This window comes from Delphinapterus leucas, chromosome 19, assembly GCF_059928025.1.
Source record: "Delphinapterus leucas isolate spDelLeu-1000000601 "Yukka" chromosome 19, BTC_Dleu_Yukka2, whole genome shotgun sequence".
In the NCBI taxonomy this organism is placed as follows: Eukaryota; Metazoa; Chordata; class Mammalia; order Artiodactyla; family Monodontidae; genus Delphinapterus; species Delphinapterus leucas.
The window spans coordinates 56,550,011-56,566,905 of NC_143147.1; the positions used below are offsets into that span (position 1 = coordinate 56,550,011).

The 16,895-nt window shown below is 37.2% G+C and overlaps 1 protein-coding gene across 1 annotated transcript in view; it reads right to left on the reverse strand.

Moving 5' to 3' along the window:
* SMURF2 (SMAD specific E3 ubiquitin protein ligase 2) overlaps positions 1-16,895 on the reverse strand; it is a 153,393-nt gene that overhangs the window by 75,891 nt on the left and 60,607 nt on the right. Inside the window, exons 2-3 of the mRNA XM_022589184.2 lie at positions 12,095-12,133; positions 6,236-6,344 (exon numbers count right to left, since the gene is read on the reverse strand). Coding sequence (XP_022444892.1) covers positions 6,236-6,344; positions 12,095-12,133 — 148 coding nt within the window. The remainder of the gene's footprint in view (positions 1-6,235; positions 6,345-12,094; positions 12,134-16,895) is intronic.

Consider the following 16,895-nt stretch of genomic DNA (forward strand, 5'->3'; position numbering starts at 1 on the left):
CAGGGGAAAGCGTTACTATTACTTGTCTGTGCATATACCTGTAAGTATGGAGAAGCTCTACCACAGCCAATTGTTAACATGGTGTCATCCCATGCGAAAATATAATAAAATAACATAATTATATCAGTAGAACCCTAAATTTCAATGACTCTAAGAGGTCAAATTTTTGGTCCAGCAACCTTGACCTTAAACTGTCATTCAATAAAGCAGTAATATCAGAAAAATTCACCTGGTATATAAAAAAGCCTAGACCACTTAAGTAAGGACTAAAACTTTTTAAAAATAAATTTATTTATTTATTCATTTATTTAATTTTTGGCTACACTGGGTCTTCGCTTCTGCACACAGGCTTTCTCTAGTTGCAGTGAGTGGGGGCTACTCTTTGTTGCGGGGCACAGGCTTCTCATTGTGGTGGCTTCTCTTGTTGTGGAGCATGGGCTCTAGGCGCGCGGGCTTCAGCAGTTGTGGCTCGCGGGCTCTAGAGTGCAGGCTCAGTAGTTGTGGTGCACGGGCTTAGTTGCTCCGCGGCATGTGGGATCTTCCCGGACCAGGGCTCAAACCCGTGTCCCCTGCATTGGCAGGCGGATTCTTAACCACTGCGCCACCAGGGAAGCCCTAAAACTTTTAAATGAGTAACGTGAAAGGCACACTTGAGGCCCTGGATCCAGCTGTGTTAAAGCATGCCTACCCTTCTAGACTTTTAATTATGCAAGCTAATACTTTTTTTTAATTTAATGTTTATTTTATATTGGAGTATAGTTGATTTACAATGTTGTGTTAGTTTCAGGTGTACACAAAGTGATTCAGTTATACATATACATATATCTATTCTTTTTCAGATTCTTTTCCCATATAGGTTATTATAGAATACTGAGTAGAGTTCCCTATGCTACACAGTAGGTCCTTGTTGATTATTTTATATATAGTAGTGTGTATATGTTTAATTATGCAAGCTAATACTTTTCAAAAATTAAGCCAATTTGAATTTCATTTCTGTTGCTTGCAAATGAAAAAATCTGGACTAAAATAACATTCAGTATGCATGTATCAATTTTCAAATAGACCTAAATAGACTTAACTTGGCAAGTATGTACCTGCATGATATGTAAAAATTCTAGAATCAGAATCAAGTATTAACCAGCTAAATTGCCCCAAACCAAACATTTAAAAAAAAAAATCACACTAAATCAGTTTCCCAACTGATAAGCCTGATATACAGGTATGCTAAAATACTGGTTCCCTGAGGCCTTAGAGCAGCCCACCCACCAATGGCTTAAGCGTCCTTTTGGGAGGCTGGATGTCAAAGCCCAGAGACACCTTGGGAACATACACTGAAGACAAGGGAGCTTCTGTCAGCCTGTATCCTTGAATGACTGTGTGACAGTGTCTTGCTTCCCTGCCAAATGGACCTTATATACAAAATATACTTCTGTTGTACTAAACCACTGAAAATGTGGGGTTGTCTGTTATATCAGTCTATTATATCTAACCAACACAAGGGACAAATCATAAAGGGCCTTGTCAGCCATAGTATGAACTCTGACTTTTACTCTAAGTAAGACAGGAAGCCAATAGAGGATGTGGAACAGGAGAGTAACCAGATTTGATATACGTTTTGACAGGATCATTCTAGCTGCTGTGTTGAGAAAGACTGTAGCAGCAGCAAAGCTAGAAAAGCAAGGACTCTAAGGAGGGGGTCCACAGGAAAACCACAGCCTGTAAGCCAAATCCAGCAAAGCACAGGGTTTAGTACAATTTCACTTTTTTCCCCCCAAGGAAAAAAATTTTTTTAAGTTTGAAGGCCAAATTAAAAATACTTACAATGCCTGTATCTCTCCATTCACTTTATCGCTTTTCTAACATAAAGTTATTTTCTATTTGACAGCTTCCTTCATAATCTTGGAACTAGTTTCTTTGCCATTCTTGGCTCCCTCTAAGCCATTCTTCACATTACAGCCAAAGTGTCCACTCTTGGATATAAATCTGATAATAGCATTTCCCCACTTAAAACACTTTCATTGCTCCCTACTGCTTTTAAGAGAGTATTCAAACTTATTAATAGGCTTTCAAGGACCTTCATGAGCTGGCTCCTGCTTGCCTCTCACTGCTTGTCTTTTACCACACTCCCCTTACCTTACATGTGAACTTACCAATGCTGCCTCTCTGAACTGTTTTCAGAATCACGTTGTCTTTCACCTCTGGGTCTTCACACAGACAGCTTTTGCTTAGAGCCTTCCCACCTTCTCCATCCTCAAGTTAACTCCTATTTAAGGTATAAGCCTAAATGCCACTTTTTCTAGGAAGCTCTCCCCAGCTCCTAAATCTGTGTCAAGAAGTTCTATGTATTTCCACAGCACGCTATACAGATTCTCATCACACTGTTTATACTTTCCTATTTCTTGTCTTTATATACCACGTGGCTGTAAGCTTGGAGGACTATGTCTTGTTCACTGTTGTAGCTGGGTCCCTGGCTGAATTTAGATCTGATTGAAGCTAAAAGAAATGGCTTTAAATAATCTGATCAAGGGAATTCCCTGGTGGTCCAGTGGTTAGGACTCTGCTGCCACTGCAGGGGGCACGGGTTCGATCCCTGGTCAGGGAACTAACATCCCGCAAGCTGCGCAGCACGGCCAAAATAAGAAAAGAAAAGAAAGAATCTGATTAAGAACTCAAAAGCTTAGCTACATAGACAGTAGGTAAAGACAAGTGGAACATTTGGAAGAAAAGCTGATGTTGATGAAGCATGAAATAGAATGACTGTGAAGCTTAAAAGGCTAAACACTTGTAAAGTCAGGATATCAGGACATTTAACATGTTTATAACCTGGGAGATGTTCACAAAACGGGAGAAGTTTAAAGAGCATATGATAACTGAATTAGCAACCTGTAGAAAACTGAAACCTAAGCCTGCAAGGAGCAATAGACTCCCTGAAACAAGATTATTACTGCCACCAAGCCCCGAAATATTCCCAAACTGTAAGCCCAATATACTCCGATGGTGATGATGAGGCTGAAACAGAATGATAAGTCAAAGTATTTAAAAGGAATGGAAAGTGTAAATCAACTACACCTCAATTTAAAAAATAAAAAAATAAAATAAATAAATGGAATGGAAAGACCTCCTGAATCCTTTCCCCAACCTAATTCATCCTCAAAACGTGGCAGCACTCAGGGACACTAGGCACAGCTGAGGGAGGAGGTGAAATTCTGTAATAAAAACAGGGTATTAAGAAGAGGTTAATCTAGTGAATGGAGAGACCCCCTAGCATCCCTATGCCGTTCAGATCCATGAACACAAGCATCCAGGAATACAGCCCCCAGGAAGGAGAGGGAGAATTCTGTGCAGAAAATGTCACAGTTACTCCTGATTACCCTACCAAGCTGATCAGCTCTACCCATGGGTAGAGAGTTTCCAATCAACATTTAAGTGCCTCCCCTTAAATATAAAAAGACAGAAATCCAAACCAAACTAACAGAAAAAAAAGGAAATCTGAGAAAAGAGAGGCAATACAACAGAAAAACACTACAATTATAATACTTCTCTCATCAGAGAAGACATTGCGTCTAGGAATAAGAGTAAGTTATGAAAAAGGAACAGTCAGAAAGCAAAATGATATTGGAAATTTAAAATTTGAGAGCAGAAATTACAATAAATAGGAATGCTAGAAAACAAAGTTGGGAAAACAGCCCAAATATTTCATGGTAGTTTTAAATTTTTTACTAGAACAAAAATTTTTTATTATAACTTTTTTTTTTAACTAAGATAAAATATGAGAGAAAAAAGATAGGACAACTAAATGATGATCAATTCAGGAGGGATAACATCCAAATAACAGGAGTTCTCGAAAAAGTAAAAGAGAGAAAGAAATACAACGGAGAAGAGGAAATCATCTATAGATGATTAAATAGAAAAGTTTCTCATAACTAAGGAGTTTAAGTATCCAGATTAAAGTCACAGTATCTAGTACTATATTTCAGATATACCAAGTCCATCATTAAAAAATTTAACATCAGGCAAAAACAGCATACCCTGAAATCTTCCAGTGGAAAACAAAAATCATGAAGGACCAAAATCAGGATGCCATCAGCAATACTCTAAACTTGCGATGTCCAAAATGGTAGTCACAAGGCACATGTGGCTACTGAGTACCTGAAATATAACTAGCCCAAACTGAGGCACTCTGTTAATGCAAAACAAACTCCTCAGTTCAAAGACTTCGTTGTTTTTTGGGTTTTTTTTTTAAAGGCCGCACCACGCAGCATGCGAGATAGTTCCCCGACAAGGAATTGAACCTGTGCCCCTGAAGTGGAAGCGCGGAGCCTTAACCACTGAACCGCCAGGGAAGTCCCTCAAAGACTTTGTATAAAATAAACAAAAAACAAACAACTCGATTATTTTATTTTGATATCATGTTGAAATGAAGATATTTTAGATAAATAAAACATATATTAAGTTTAATTTCATCTGTTTTTTACTTTTTTTAATGTGGCTACTAGAAAATTTAAAATTACAGATAAGCTCCCATTTGTGGCTCACATTGTATTTCTATTCAGCAGTGCTGATCTAGACCTAGAAGACAGTGGAGTAATGTATTCAAAATTTGAAGGGAAAGTGATGTCTCACCTAGAAGTCTATACTCAGACAAACCATCAACCAAGTAAGAAGACAAAATATATCTTCAGACATAATCTCAAAGAAATTTTCCCCATCTTTGTACTCTTCCTCAAGATAACAATGGAAGACATACTTCACCAAAACAGGGAAGTAGGGGCTTCTCTGGTAGTGCAGTGGTTGAGAATCTGCCTGCTAATGCAGAGGACACGGGTTCGAGCCCTGGTCTGGGAAGATCCCACATGCCACGGAGCAACTAGGCCCGTGAGCCACAACTACTGAGCCTGCAGGTCTGGAGCCTGTGCTCCACAACAAGAGAGGCCGCAATAGTGAGAGGCCCACGTACCGCGATGAAGAGTGGCCCCCGCTTGCCACAAGTAGAGAAAGCCCTCGCACAGAAACGAAGACCCAACACAGCAAAAATAAATTAATTAATTAATAAACTCCTATCCCCAACATCTTAAAAAAAAAAAAAAACAGGGAAGTAAACAGAAAAAAAAGAAGTAGTTGGACTTAGAAGAGAGAAACGAAATTCCCAACATAATGATAAAGGCAAGTTCCAGGACAACTGTGCAGAAGGTCTTAGAGAACTACCAGTCCAGACTGAAGTAAAGCATAGAAGCTCTAGGAGGGCTATCTCCAAGAAGAAAACAAAGCCAACAGACTATTTCATGTGGTGAACATAAATAAGCAGAGGAGACGTTCAGTACTGTAAGAGAGTTTGTGAATTTCTTAATGAGATGGAAAACTAAACAAATGGCAAAGTTAGACAGTCATTAATTTCATAAAAACAGAAGTTGTCAAGAAAGAAAACGTAATCACTGCACACCACGTGACTCAGTTATGAATATTTACATGATCATAATAGCATAAACACAGAACAATGATGTAACCGAAAAGGTTCAAATAACTATACAGGAGGACTGGGAGAAGGAAAGGGTCATGTGGATGTTGTAGGAATGGGATGAGAGATAGCAGCTGTAAAAAGCTAAATCATTTTCTATGGTAGAAAATGTAAAAATAATACCTAACACGAAATAAATATATATTTATATTAAATGCTATAAATAAGCATGATATCTAGAAGCAGAAGAAAATTCTAGAACAAACAGCCAAAGGTATTGAAAACAGTTACCCTGAGAATTGGAATCAGGAGTAAGAATGGGACAGTTAACTGCATTTTCCCATTAAAAGACCTACAGTATCATCTGCTTTTGTAAAAACAGTACATATGCTACTATGATTAAAATAAAATGTAGAAGAAACCATCCATATAAGAAACAAAAAGAATGCCTATGAGTGTACTCCAATTATGATTTCTGATTTATACTTATAACTGACCTAAAGTGAATTAATACCTTTATTTGATTGAAAAAAAGGTGTGTGGGGGGGTTGCTCTATACTGTGTATCCATTTTGTTCTTCATGGGCTTATTAAGCATAGCTCACCTTCCAAAACCAGCTATCAATAAGCCAAAGTACTTTCACACTAGGTTTTGCATCCCTCTGTGAGGACCAAATTACACCACAGATCAAATGCAGATCATATTCAGTGATTCTTTTCAAAGACTATATCAAATAACAGTGATTCCATGTTTCATTTCAAATAAATCGTTTAAACCTACAGGTCATAATGCTGATTCCATTTTGGATCAAGTGTATTCTTCACAGTATCTGTAGAATGGCACTGCCCAGATCCATCAACCACCACCTTAGCAAATGGATCAGGAAGCCCTGTGGGGAAAAAAGGGAGGGTTCTTTTTTAATTAAAGAATATTTTGACATGGAAGATTAATTAAATAAAGATTAATATTTGCTACAAAAGATTATTCCATTCTTCATAAAAAGTTTAACGATAAGCTATAAATGAAAAGTGGTCCATTTTAAAACTAAGATTAAAGTTAACTCTACATTAAATATCAAAAACTACATTTTTTCTTGCTCCTATCTCAAAACACGCTCAGCTTAAACTACCAAAGTCTAGAGATTACTTTATAATGTATAAGTTACCATAGATCTTTACCAGCCCTTTAACCCCAGAAAGGTGAATGCTTAAAACATCCCTGGCTCTCTTAGAGATTTCCCATGGTCTCCCTTAGTAGCTCATTTAAAGGAAAGAACTTATTAAAGCTTTCACACAGTAACACAGGCTACAGAGATATCAAATTAGCCAAAAAGTTTTAATGATTAACTATCATGAGTGATGAGAAACTGAAACAAAAAATTTAATACCCTGCCTTAAAAGAGAATACTATCTAATTGGGAAAATTGAAACACCATACATTAAAAACAAAAAACCAAAAAAAACTCCTGAGAATAAACAAGTTTTTGACCATACTGATTATAAAGAAAGCACTTATAATACTATGTCAGGCACTATTCTAAATGCTTTACATATGTTAGATCTCTTAATCTTCAAAATTACCCCATGGGGTAAATACTACTATTCCATTTTAGTGATGAGGAAACTGAGGCACAAAGGGGTTAATTAACTAGCCTGAGGTCACCCAGTAGTAAGTGGCAGAGGCAGGGTCTAAAGTTTAGAATCTAAACCCATGCACACACAGTCTGGTTCTTGATTTCATGCACTTAACCACTATGCTGTATCACACCTCTCATTTACTATGTAGTTCAACAGTGAGTACAAGAGCTCAGAAAAGCAGGAGAACAAGTTGAGTGTGAACAATAGAAAAAGGCTTTCTTCTGCCCCGCCCCCCACCCCCTACCCTCCCCCCCACCTTTTTGAGGGGATGGGACTCATCTGGGCTTTAAAGGACAAACAGGAGGCGTTCCAAGGAGGGTATAACAATATTTGAAGGACTTTGAGGGGTTTAATCAAAGCATTTGTGCTAAGGTGTAAAAGTAAATACTGTTGGAGAGATAAGACGGATCCAGTAAGAGAGGCTTAAAAGTCAGAAAATAAAGGCTTGGAATGGCTGAGGTAGAGAACAGGGAGCCACTTTAGATGCTTGAGCATGGCTGTAAATACACTGTCATATTTGTCTACTAGTGGTATTCAGAGAAGGAAAGATTAAAGGTACAGAGAAGCTGTTGTAAGCTTCATACACTAGGATGAAGAACGGTAGGATGAGTAGAATTTTAAAAGTCAGGGGACGAAGGTGGAACTAAATAAAATATTGGAGACCACAACAACAGTTTAGATGTGAGACATACTGAGATACTGTAAATTTCCTAGGGACAGCTGAAGACACTAAAATGAAATGTTGGTAAGTGTTGATAATTGCAGAAATTTTGTACCTTGATATATCTATGCTAATTTTTTTTAAGTCAAGATACTAATCTGCCAAGATTTAAGGCCAGACAGAAATCACCTAGCCAGTTTCCCAATTCTATGATTCTGTGATCTGTCAACTTCAAATAAGTAAGAAAAGACTAATATTTAAGAGTATTAAGTATTTAAGAAAAAACCTGGCAAGTTAGCGTAGCAATCTATTTAACTATATTGTTTAACTAAGTTTAGCACTATTCATATTAGTATTTCAATAATACCTAACCATTTGTAGATGTGTCTAATGGAAGAATACTTTCCCCTCTACCTTCAATAACATTAAGTATTTTTCTCCTGGGAGGAATCCATTTTATCTTGTTCTTTTGATTCTACCATCTAAACAAATAAACAGATAAATGTATGTCTGCAAGCAAAAACAAACAAAAATCACATTTCTAGCATTCCCTTTAGATGGTGCTTAACTAGTTAGAGAATTAGGGCTGAGAAAAACAACATTTTCCACACAGAAGTCACTAGGTGTGGCTTCCAGATCCTTATTTAAGTATGAAAGTCTAAGTCCCATCCTCCTATGTTTCCCTTCTGTTAAATAATACAAAATACAAGCTCTATTCCCTAAAAAAAAAAATACCTAGGTTTCAACTTACCTGATTATATTATTCTACAAGAATTTAACTTGAGAGCCAAGTTCTTCCAGTGCAGTCAAAGATATCAAGTTTTCAGAAGTTAGTGAGACCTCTAGCGGTAAATATGAAGTGGCTAAAGTATTTTCTGTATTTTTTAAAATTTCTCAATTCTCCCCATCATTTCTGAGTCATATAAAATAGCTAAAGCTCAGGAACTTCCTCACTACACTAATGCACTTAATGAGCTGCAAATAATGAAACAAAAATTTCAACTTAAGAGTTACTTACCAGAGAAAATAAAGCTCTATTTTTGATTGGGGAAGAAAAAATACATTCAACCAACCATGTTGCAGCTCACTGACTTCAATTTGGCCCCTATACAAACCTTAACAAAGTACCTTACACACAAAGTTTTTACTTAAACGTTGCATAAAAAACGGAAAGAATTTGATACTAATAAAAACATTCTTTTAAAAACACAGATAATGGATAAATGGATAGATAGGTGATAAAGTTAATGGCAGAATCTAGATGATGGGTATTCACTGTAAAATTCCTTATATGTTGCTATGTGTCTGAAGTTCTTCCTGCCAAAATTTTGGGGGAAGGGGGATGTACTGTACTTCTGTTTTTAAAAGCCAGTAAGTTTGAAAATAGTTCCAAAAAATGCGTTAGCAAAACTTTTCTCAGCAAAGATAGATACCCTGGAATAAACAGTATTATCTCAAAGTATACAAATTCCAAAAGACAACACATGACACTGCATTTTTTTCTATAGTTAAATATATTTATATATACACACATATATAGTCAGCCTATAGTCATGCTTCGTATTAAAATTTACATTTCCCATTCAACACGATTTAAACTGATTTACAAGCAAAAACAACTATATTACAGTATCAATAACTGCATTCTGATCAATAAACGCACACTCTCACTCAAATTTGATTAAGGGATTTAGGAACTATTATTTAACTCTTTCTCTGAAATTAATGTGGGCAACCCTCAACTTATAAACAGATTAAAAATAAATATAAATCTATCACAGCAGGAGGACCTCCGCCACTGTGAACCTGCGGGATATTCCATCCTTGGCTGAGTCCCTTCTGAAAGCCTCAGGATTGGCTTTCCTGTTTTCCTTTCCAGGGTCATCAAGTGCTTTTTCCATTCTGAGTTTTAAAGATAATCACACAATTTCCCCTAGTTTTCTTATCCCTGAAGCAAGCTCACAACTCAAGAATTTTTATCAATTTTTACTGCTTACAACAAAAAAAAGGGGAAGATTTCCTTCTTTCCTTTTTTTCACGTACAACTTAAGGACAGATAAAGATCATATAACTGATAATAATCGGCTCTCAGGGGCTTACAGAGAATTAGAGTAAGATTCCTCTAGATTTCTTAGGAAAACTGAAACAAGGATATCTGATATTTTATTGGAGAAGGTGTGTCTTGGGACTCTAGGTGAAGGAAAAGAATTTGGGAAGGAAGGCTAGGAGACAAAACTGAAGAGTTTGTCTTTAAAACCAGACCAGTTGTCTTGGGGAGTATAGAAGAAGCTCTAAGAGTGTGCACTACTCACTTCCCTCCCTCTTCTCCTTGTCACCTGCCTATCCAATCCCATTGGCCACTTTGCAGTCCCACTAGGATAAATCCTACCTTGGATCAACCTTAAGGAGGGTAAAAGGAGTACACATTGGCTATTAGGTTATTAGCAACAGGGATGAGGTGGCTAGTTCAGCAACAGCCTGTGAAGATAACATTAATTGGTGGCAGCAAGGAGAGAGGCCACACTGGCCTCTCCTCCTGCGGCATGCTATGGGGTAGAAGGCACATGGTACATAAACTGAAAACTGCTTAATTATGTCCCGGACTATCCTATTTAATTGCTTTCCCATATAAGCATAATTTTTCAATTACATAGTTTATGCTATTTTATAAACTTTAATTCAGGTTCTACTCTAGGAAGACTAAGTAATAAAATTTCAAGTGGAATGAATTAAGTATGATTTAAAAATATATCAAGAGCTTATTACTTCTTTTAATCAAACACTTGAAAATTAACTAAGTCAGATATTAAATTAGACAGCATACATAGCCAGTTTTTGCTGGCTGATAGGACCTGAATCTAAAAATCTAATGAAGTTCTCTATTTCTAACTTCAAATAATTTTACTTATCAAATTTTGCTGGCTTAAAACGTATGGACACCAAGGGGGGAAACTGGCGGGGCGGGGTGGTGGTGGTCTGATGAACTGGGAGATTGGGATTGACATATATACACTAATATGTATAAAACAGATAACTAATAAGAACCTGCTGAATAAAAAAATAAAATTCAAAAAAAATTTTGCTGGCTTGGACTCTTTTTTGTTTTACTGAAAATCATATCTTTTTTAATGTATTTATTTATTTATGGCTGTTTTGGGTCTTCGTTGCTGCACGCGGGCTTTCTCTAGTTGCGGCGAGCAGGGTCTACTCTGTCTTTTTTTTTTTTTTTTTTTTGCGGTACGCGGGCCTCTCACTGTTGTGGCCTCTCCCGTTGCGGAGCTCAGGCTCCAGACACGCAGGCTCAGCGGCCATGGCTCACGGGCCCAGCCACTCTGCGGCATGTGGGATCTTCCCGGACCGGGGCACGAACCCGCGTCCCCTGCATCGGCAGGCGGACTCTCACCCACTGCACCACCAGGGAAGCCCAGGGTCTACTCTTTGTTGCGGTGCACCAGCTTCTCATTGTGATGGCTTCTCTTGTTGCGGAGCATGGACTCTAGGCGCATGGGCTTCAGTAGCTGTGGCGCGCTGGCTCAGTAGTTGTGGCTTGTAGGGGCTCTAGAGCACAGGCTCAGTAGTTGTGGCACATGGGCTTAGTTGCTCCACCGCATGTGGGATCTTCCCAGGCCAGGGATCAAACCCGAGACCCCCACATTGGCAAGCAGATTCTTAACCACTTAGCCACCAGGGAAGTCCAAAAATTATATCATTTTTACATAATAATTTAAAGCGAATGTGAAGTATAATATTATAGGGTAAACACACACATGTGAGTGGTACTTCCCAATCTTCCCTCGCAAAACTTAATCCTAAATAAAGCCACAAAAATTTTCACAACACATTGGCAAAGAGGCTGCAAATATGTGAACTAAATGTCTGTTTTGGAGTCTGAGACATAAGAGATTCTACGATCAAATGTGGCAGAGATTTCTTTCCTATACTCTGGAAATTCCAAGCAGGCTAAATGACTTCTCTTCCAATGACTCCTGAATGCATGGGTAAAATTTCCTATAAAATGTTACGGGAAAAAGTGCTTACGAAATAATCTCAAACCTTTTCTAGAAATCTAGTAGTATGCACACCTTCAATATACATTACATTCGTCTGCATATACACACACGTTTCACACAAATATGGGGGGGGCAGTGGATAAAGGGAAAGGGGCTAAGGAGCACAAAATCGTCTTTAAAACATGTGATGCCAAAAGCCTCTGAATCAAAGAATTCATAAAACAACATTGAGTATATTTCTGAATAGAGAAATCCCTAAACCAGACAATTCTGAAAATGCTTTCCAAAGAATCTACACACAACATACAAGATTTAAAGTTAATTTACTTACGGAAAAAATCCTTTTTCACCAAGTTTTTTGCACAGAGTACTGTAAAGGAAACAAAAAATACATGGGAAGAATTAAAATGGTGAGACTGCATTGTCAAAGTTTCATTTCGAAACACTGAAAATACCAGTGAATAATAAATAAACACTAACTATAGCAAGGTATGAAATATGATCACAATCTTTGATTAAAGACTAGCAAAAGACAGTTGAACCAGTGGTGGCAACTTCAGCAATGATCACCAGTAACAGCTGAGGGCAAGAAAGTTTTTAAATCTGGTATTCTAATAAAGAACCACTTCCTATCTTCCATCAAGATCTAGTCTCAGAGTAGCTTAGTGGCAAGGGAAAAATATAGTTCTAAGGAGGAAATATGTAAATTGGGGGTTTTATATATATATTTTTTTAAGGGTAAAATATTTTTATAATGAAGAGGATCACAAGAAAACAAAGCTTAATTGATACTGGTGACATTTTTTTTAAAAATGACATTCTGTTATTTACTCTCCATCTAAACTCCACAGAAACATTGGCTCAATGACAAGAGAGATCTACTATACCTTCCAAAAATTAAGTTAATAAATTGAGATAGCTATCCCAAATCCACATTCTCTGGATTACCTTGCATTAAATTATCACTTACACAGTGATGGCTGCACAACCTTGTGAATATATTAAAACCATTGAATTGCATGCTTTAGAGGGATGAATTTTACAGTATGTGAATTGCATGTCAATTTAAAAATCACTGTTTATACAGTCATTAACTTCTTTAATCCAAACTTGTTACAAGTGAAGGGAAACCACCAATTTCCATATATTCATATTTTAATTTATAAAATATCTATGAAAGTAATGTTGGGTTAACTTCTACCCACTTCTACTCACAGTTTAAATGGTCTGTTCAATTAGTTACACTTATTGGAAGTTTAGTGTATAAAAATTCATTTAACATAAACCTTGGGAACAAGTCTAAATATAATTAACCACTTGAAAAGTTCAAATAAAAATAATTTTGAACACAGATGCCATCAGTAAATGAATAAAATTATTAAGTAAGCACAAGATACTGATTTACTAGTCAGAGTCTCTTAGGCCCTGTCATAGTTTAAAAACATAAAAACTCAATCATGAAAGCTAAGGCCATAACTCGGAGTACCAAATCAGAAACTTGATTTAGAAGAACTCTTCCCTAGGGGCTTCCCTGGCGGTCCAGTAGTTAAGACTTTGTGCTTCCACTGCAGGGGACACAGGTTCAATCCCTGGTTGGGGAACTAAGATCCTGCATGCCGCGTGGTGTGGCCAAAAAAAAAGAGAGAGAAAACCAAGAGGGTGGGTGTTGTTGTCATATAGAACCTGGAATTGGATCTGATTAAACGTTTTAAGAAAAAAAAAAAAAGAATAACTCCTCTATAAATTTTTATCATCATATAAACTGAACAGAATACTCAGGATCAATACATATACAACACAGACATAAATCCAAATTATAATCTCCAGTATTGACGAGGCATTCATAATTTTTAACCACCATCCTAAGATTCAAGATGTAAAATAAATGCACACCCTACTTAAGAGAAATAGAAAATATATGGGAAGTCCTCCAACTTCTTCTCACTAAACCTACAAACGTACTGTTTCAACACTCATTCGTTTTTTCTTCCTTCCACTTACAATGTCTACTCTCCTAACACCATCCTTCTGCCTGTACTCTGGATCTCATACCCAACCCACCACTTTCTCAAGAACTTTCCCTCCACTTCCTCTACCGATTGCCTCATCAGTATTTAAACATATTCAAGTCTTGCCCATACCTCCCCACTCCAGCCACCATCCTACCTCTTTTCCTTCATAATTAAACTACTTTAAAACACTGTCTACACTTTGTGACTTCACTTCTTTATATCCACTAATGCCTCAATCCACTGCAATTTGGCTTCCACTCTCACCATTGCCCCTATACTGCTTCTCCAAAGCCCTGGGGACCTAATTAATAAATCCATCCAATGGACACTTTTCATTCTTTATCACACTTGACCCCTGAGGGGTATTTGCCACTACTGACTACTCCCTCTTCTAAAACCCCTCTCTTCCTTTGGTTTCTGTTTAACACCACATTCACCTGGTTTTACACCAAGCATAAAATTCATTCAAAGTCTTTTATGCCAGATCTTTTTCCTTTGTTCCACCCATGAAACTTGAGGTTCTTCAGGGCTTTACTTTAGGTCCTCTTTTACTCTATAAACCGAGGAGCACAGATATCCATCCTGTAAACCTCGGAATTATATGTAAACTGTTAATATGCTCAACAAAATATTAGCAAACTGAAACCACGTGATCAAGTTGGATTCATCCCAGGATCACAAGGATGGTTCAACATATGAAAATCAATCAATGTGATACACTACATCACCAAAAGACAAAAAAAAAACACATGATCATCTCAATAGGTGCAGAAAAAACATTTGATAAAATTCAACATCCATTCATGATAAAAACTACAGAAGGAACATATCTCAACATCATAAAAGCTATTTATGACAAAACCACAGCCAACATAATACTCAATGGTGAAAAGCTGAAAGACTTCCTGCTAAAATCTGGAACAAGACAAGGATGCCCACTCTCACCACTTCTATTCAACAGAGCATTGGTGCAGATGACATGATACTAGAGATAGAAAACTCTAAAGACTCACACAAAAACCACTAGAACTGATAAACTAACTCAGCAAGGTAGCAGGATGCAAGATTAACATACAGAAATCTGTTGCATTTCTTTATACTAACAAAGAAATATCGGAAAAGGCAAGTAAAAAAAAAATTCCCTTTAAAAGTGCATCAAAAAAAAAAACACCTTAGTAATAAACCTGACCAAGGAGGTGAAAGACTTACATGCTGAGAACTACAAAACATTGACAAAAGGAAATTGAAGATGATTCAAAGAAATGGAAAGATATCCCATGGTCTTAGATTGGAAGAACTAACACTGTTAAAATGGCCATACTACTCAAGGCAATCTACGATTTAATGTGATCCTTATCAAATTACCCATAACATTTTTCACAGAACTAGAACAAATAATCCTAAAATTTATATAGAACCGTAAAAGACCCAGAATTGCCAAAGCAATCCTAAGGCATAACGCTCCCAGACTTCAGACAATACTACAAAGCTATAGTAATCAAAACAGTGCAGTATTGCCCCAAAAACAGACATATGGATCAATGGAACAGAATAGAGAGCCCAGAAATAAACCCACAAACCTATGTTCAATTACTCATCAACAAAGAAGGCAAGAATATACAATGGAGAAAACACCAGCAAGCAGTGTTAGGAAAACTGGACAGCCAAATGTAAATCAATGAAGTTAGAACACTCCCTCACACCATACACAAAAATAAACTTAAAATGGTTTAAAGATTTAAATATAAGACACAACACCATAGAACTCCTAGAAGAGAACATAGGCAAAGCATTCTCTGACATAAATCATACTAATGTTTTCTTAGGTCAGTCTCCAAGACAACAGAAATAAAAGCAAAAATAAACAAATGGGACCTAATCAAATTTATAAGCTTTTACATAGCAAAGGAAATCATAAACAAAACAAAAAGACAATCTACAGAATAGGAGAAAATATTTGCTAACAATGCAATTGACAAGGGCTTAATTTCCAAAATATACAAAGAGCTCATACAACTCAATAACAAAAAATCAAACAACCCAATCAAAAAATGGGCAGAGGGCTTCCCTGGTGGCGCAGTGGTTGAGAGTCCGCCTGCCGATGCAGGGGACATGGGTTCGTGCCCCGGTCCGGGAAGATCCCACATGCCGCGGAGTGGCTGGGCCTGCAAGCCATGGCTGCTGAGCCTGCGCGTCCGGAGCCTATGCTCCGCAATGGGAGAGGCCACAACAGTGAGAGGCCCACGTACCGAAAAAAAAAAAAAAAAAAAAAAAAAAAAACTACAATGAGGTATCACACACCAGTTAGAATGGGCATCATCAGAAAATCTACAAACAACAAATGCTGGAGAGGGTGTGGAGAAAAGGGAACCCTCTTGCACTGTTGCTGGGAATGTTAATTGATACAGCCACTATGGAGAACAGTATGGATGTTCCTTAAAAAAACTAAAAATACAATTACCATATGACCCAGCAATCCCACTACTGGGCATATACCCAGAGAAAACCATAATTCAAAGAGACACATGCACCCCAATGTTCATTGCAGCACTATTTACAATAGCCAGGTCATGGAAGCAACCTAAATGCCCATTGACAGATGAGGATAAAGAAGATGTGGTACATATATATAATGGAATATTACTCAGCCATAAAAAGGAACGAAATTGGGTCATTTGTAGAGACGTGGATGGATCTAGAGACTGTTATACAGAGTGAAGTAAGTCAGAAAGAGAAAAACAAATATCATATATTAATGCATATATGTGGAAGCTAGAAAAATGGTACAGATGAACCAGTTTTCAGGGCAGCAATAGAGACACAGATGTAGAGAACAAACATATGGACACCAAGGGGGGAAAGTGGCGGGGGGGTGGTGGTGGGGGTGGTGATGGGATGAATTGGGAGATTGGGATTGACATATATACACTAATATGTACAAAATGGATAACTAATAAGAACCTGCTGCATAAAAATAAATAAGAAATTTAAAAAATAAAAAAATTCTTTTAATAAAAAATAAATTAATTTTAAAAAGAAAAAAGATGTGATACACACACTCACACACACACTCTGGAATACTACTCAGCCATAAAAAAGAATGAAACAAGGCCATTTGCA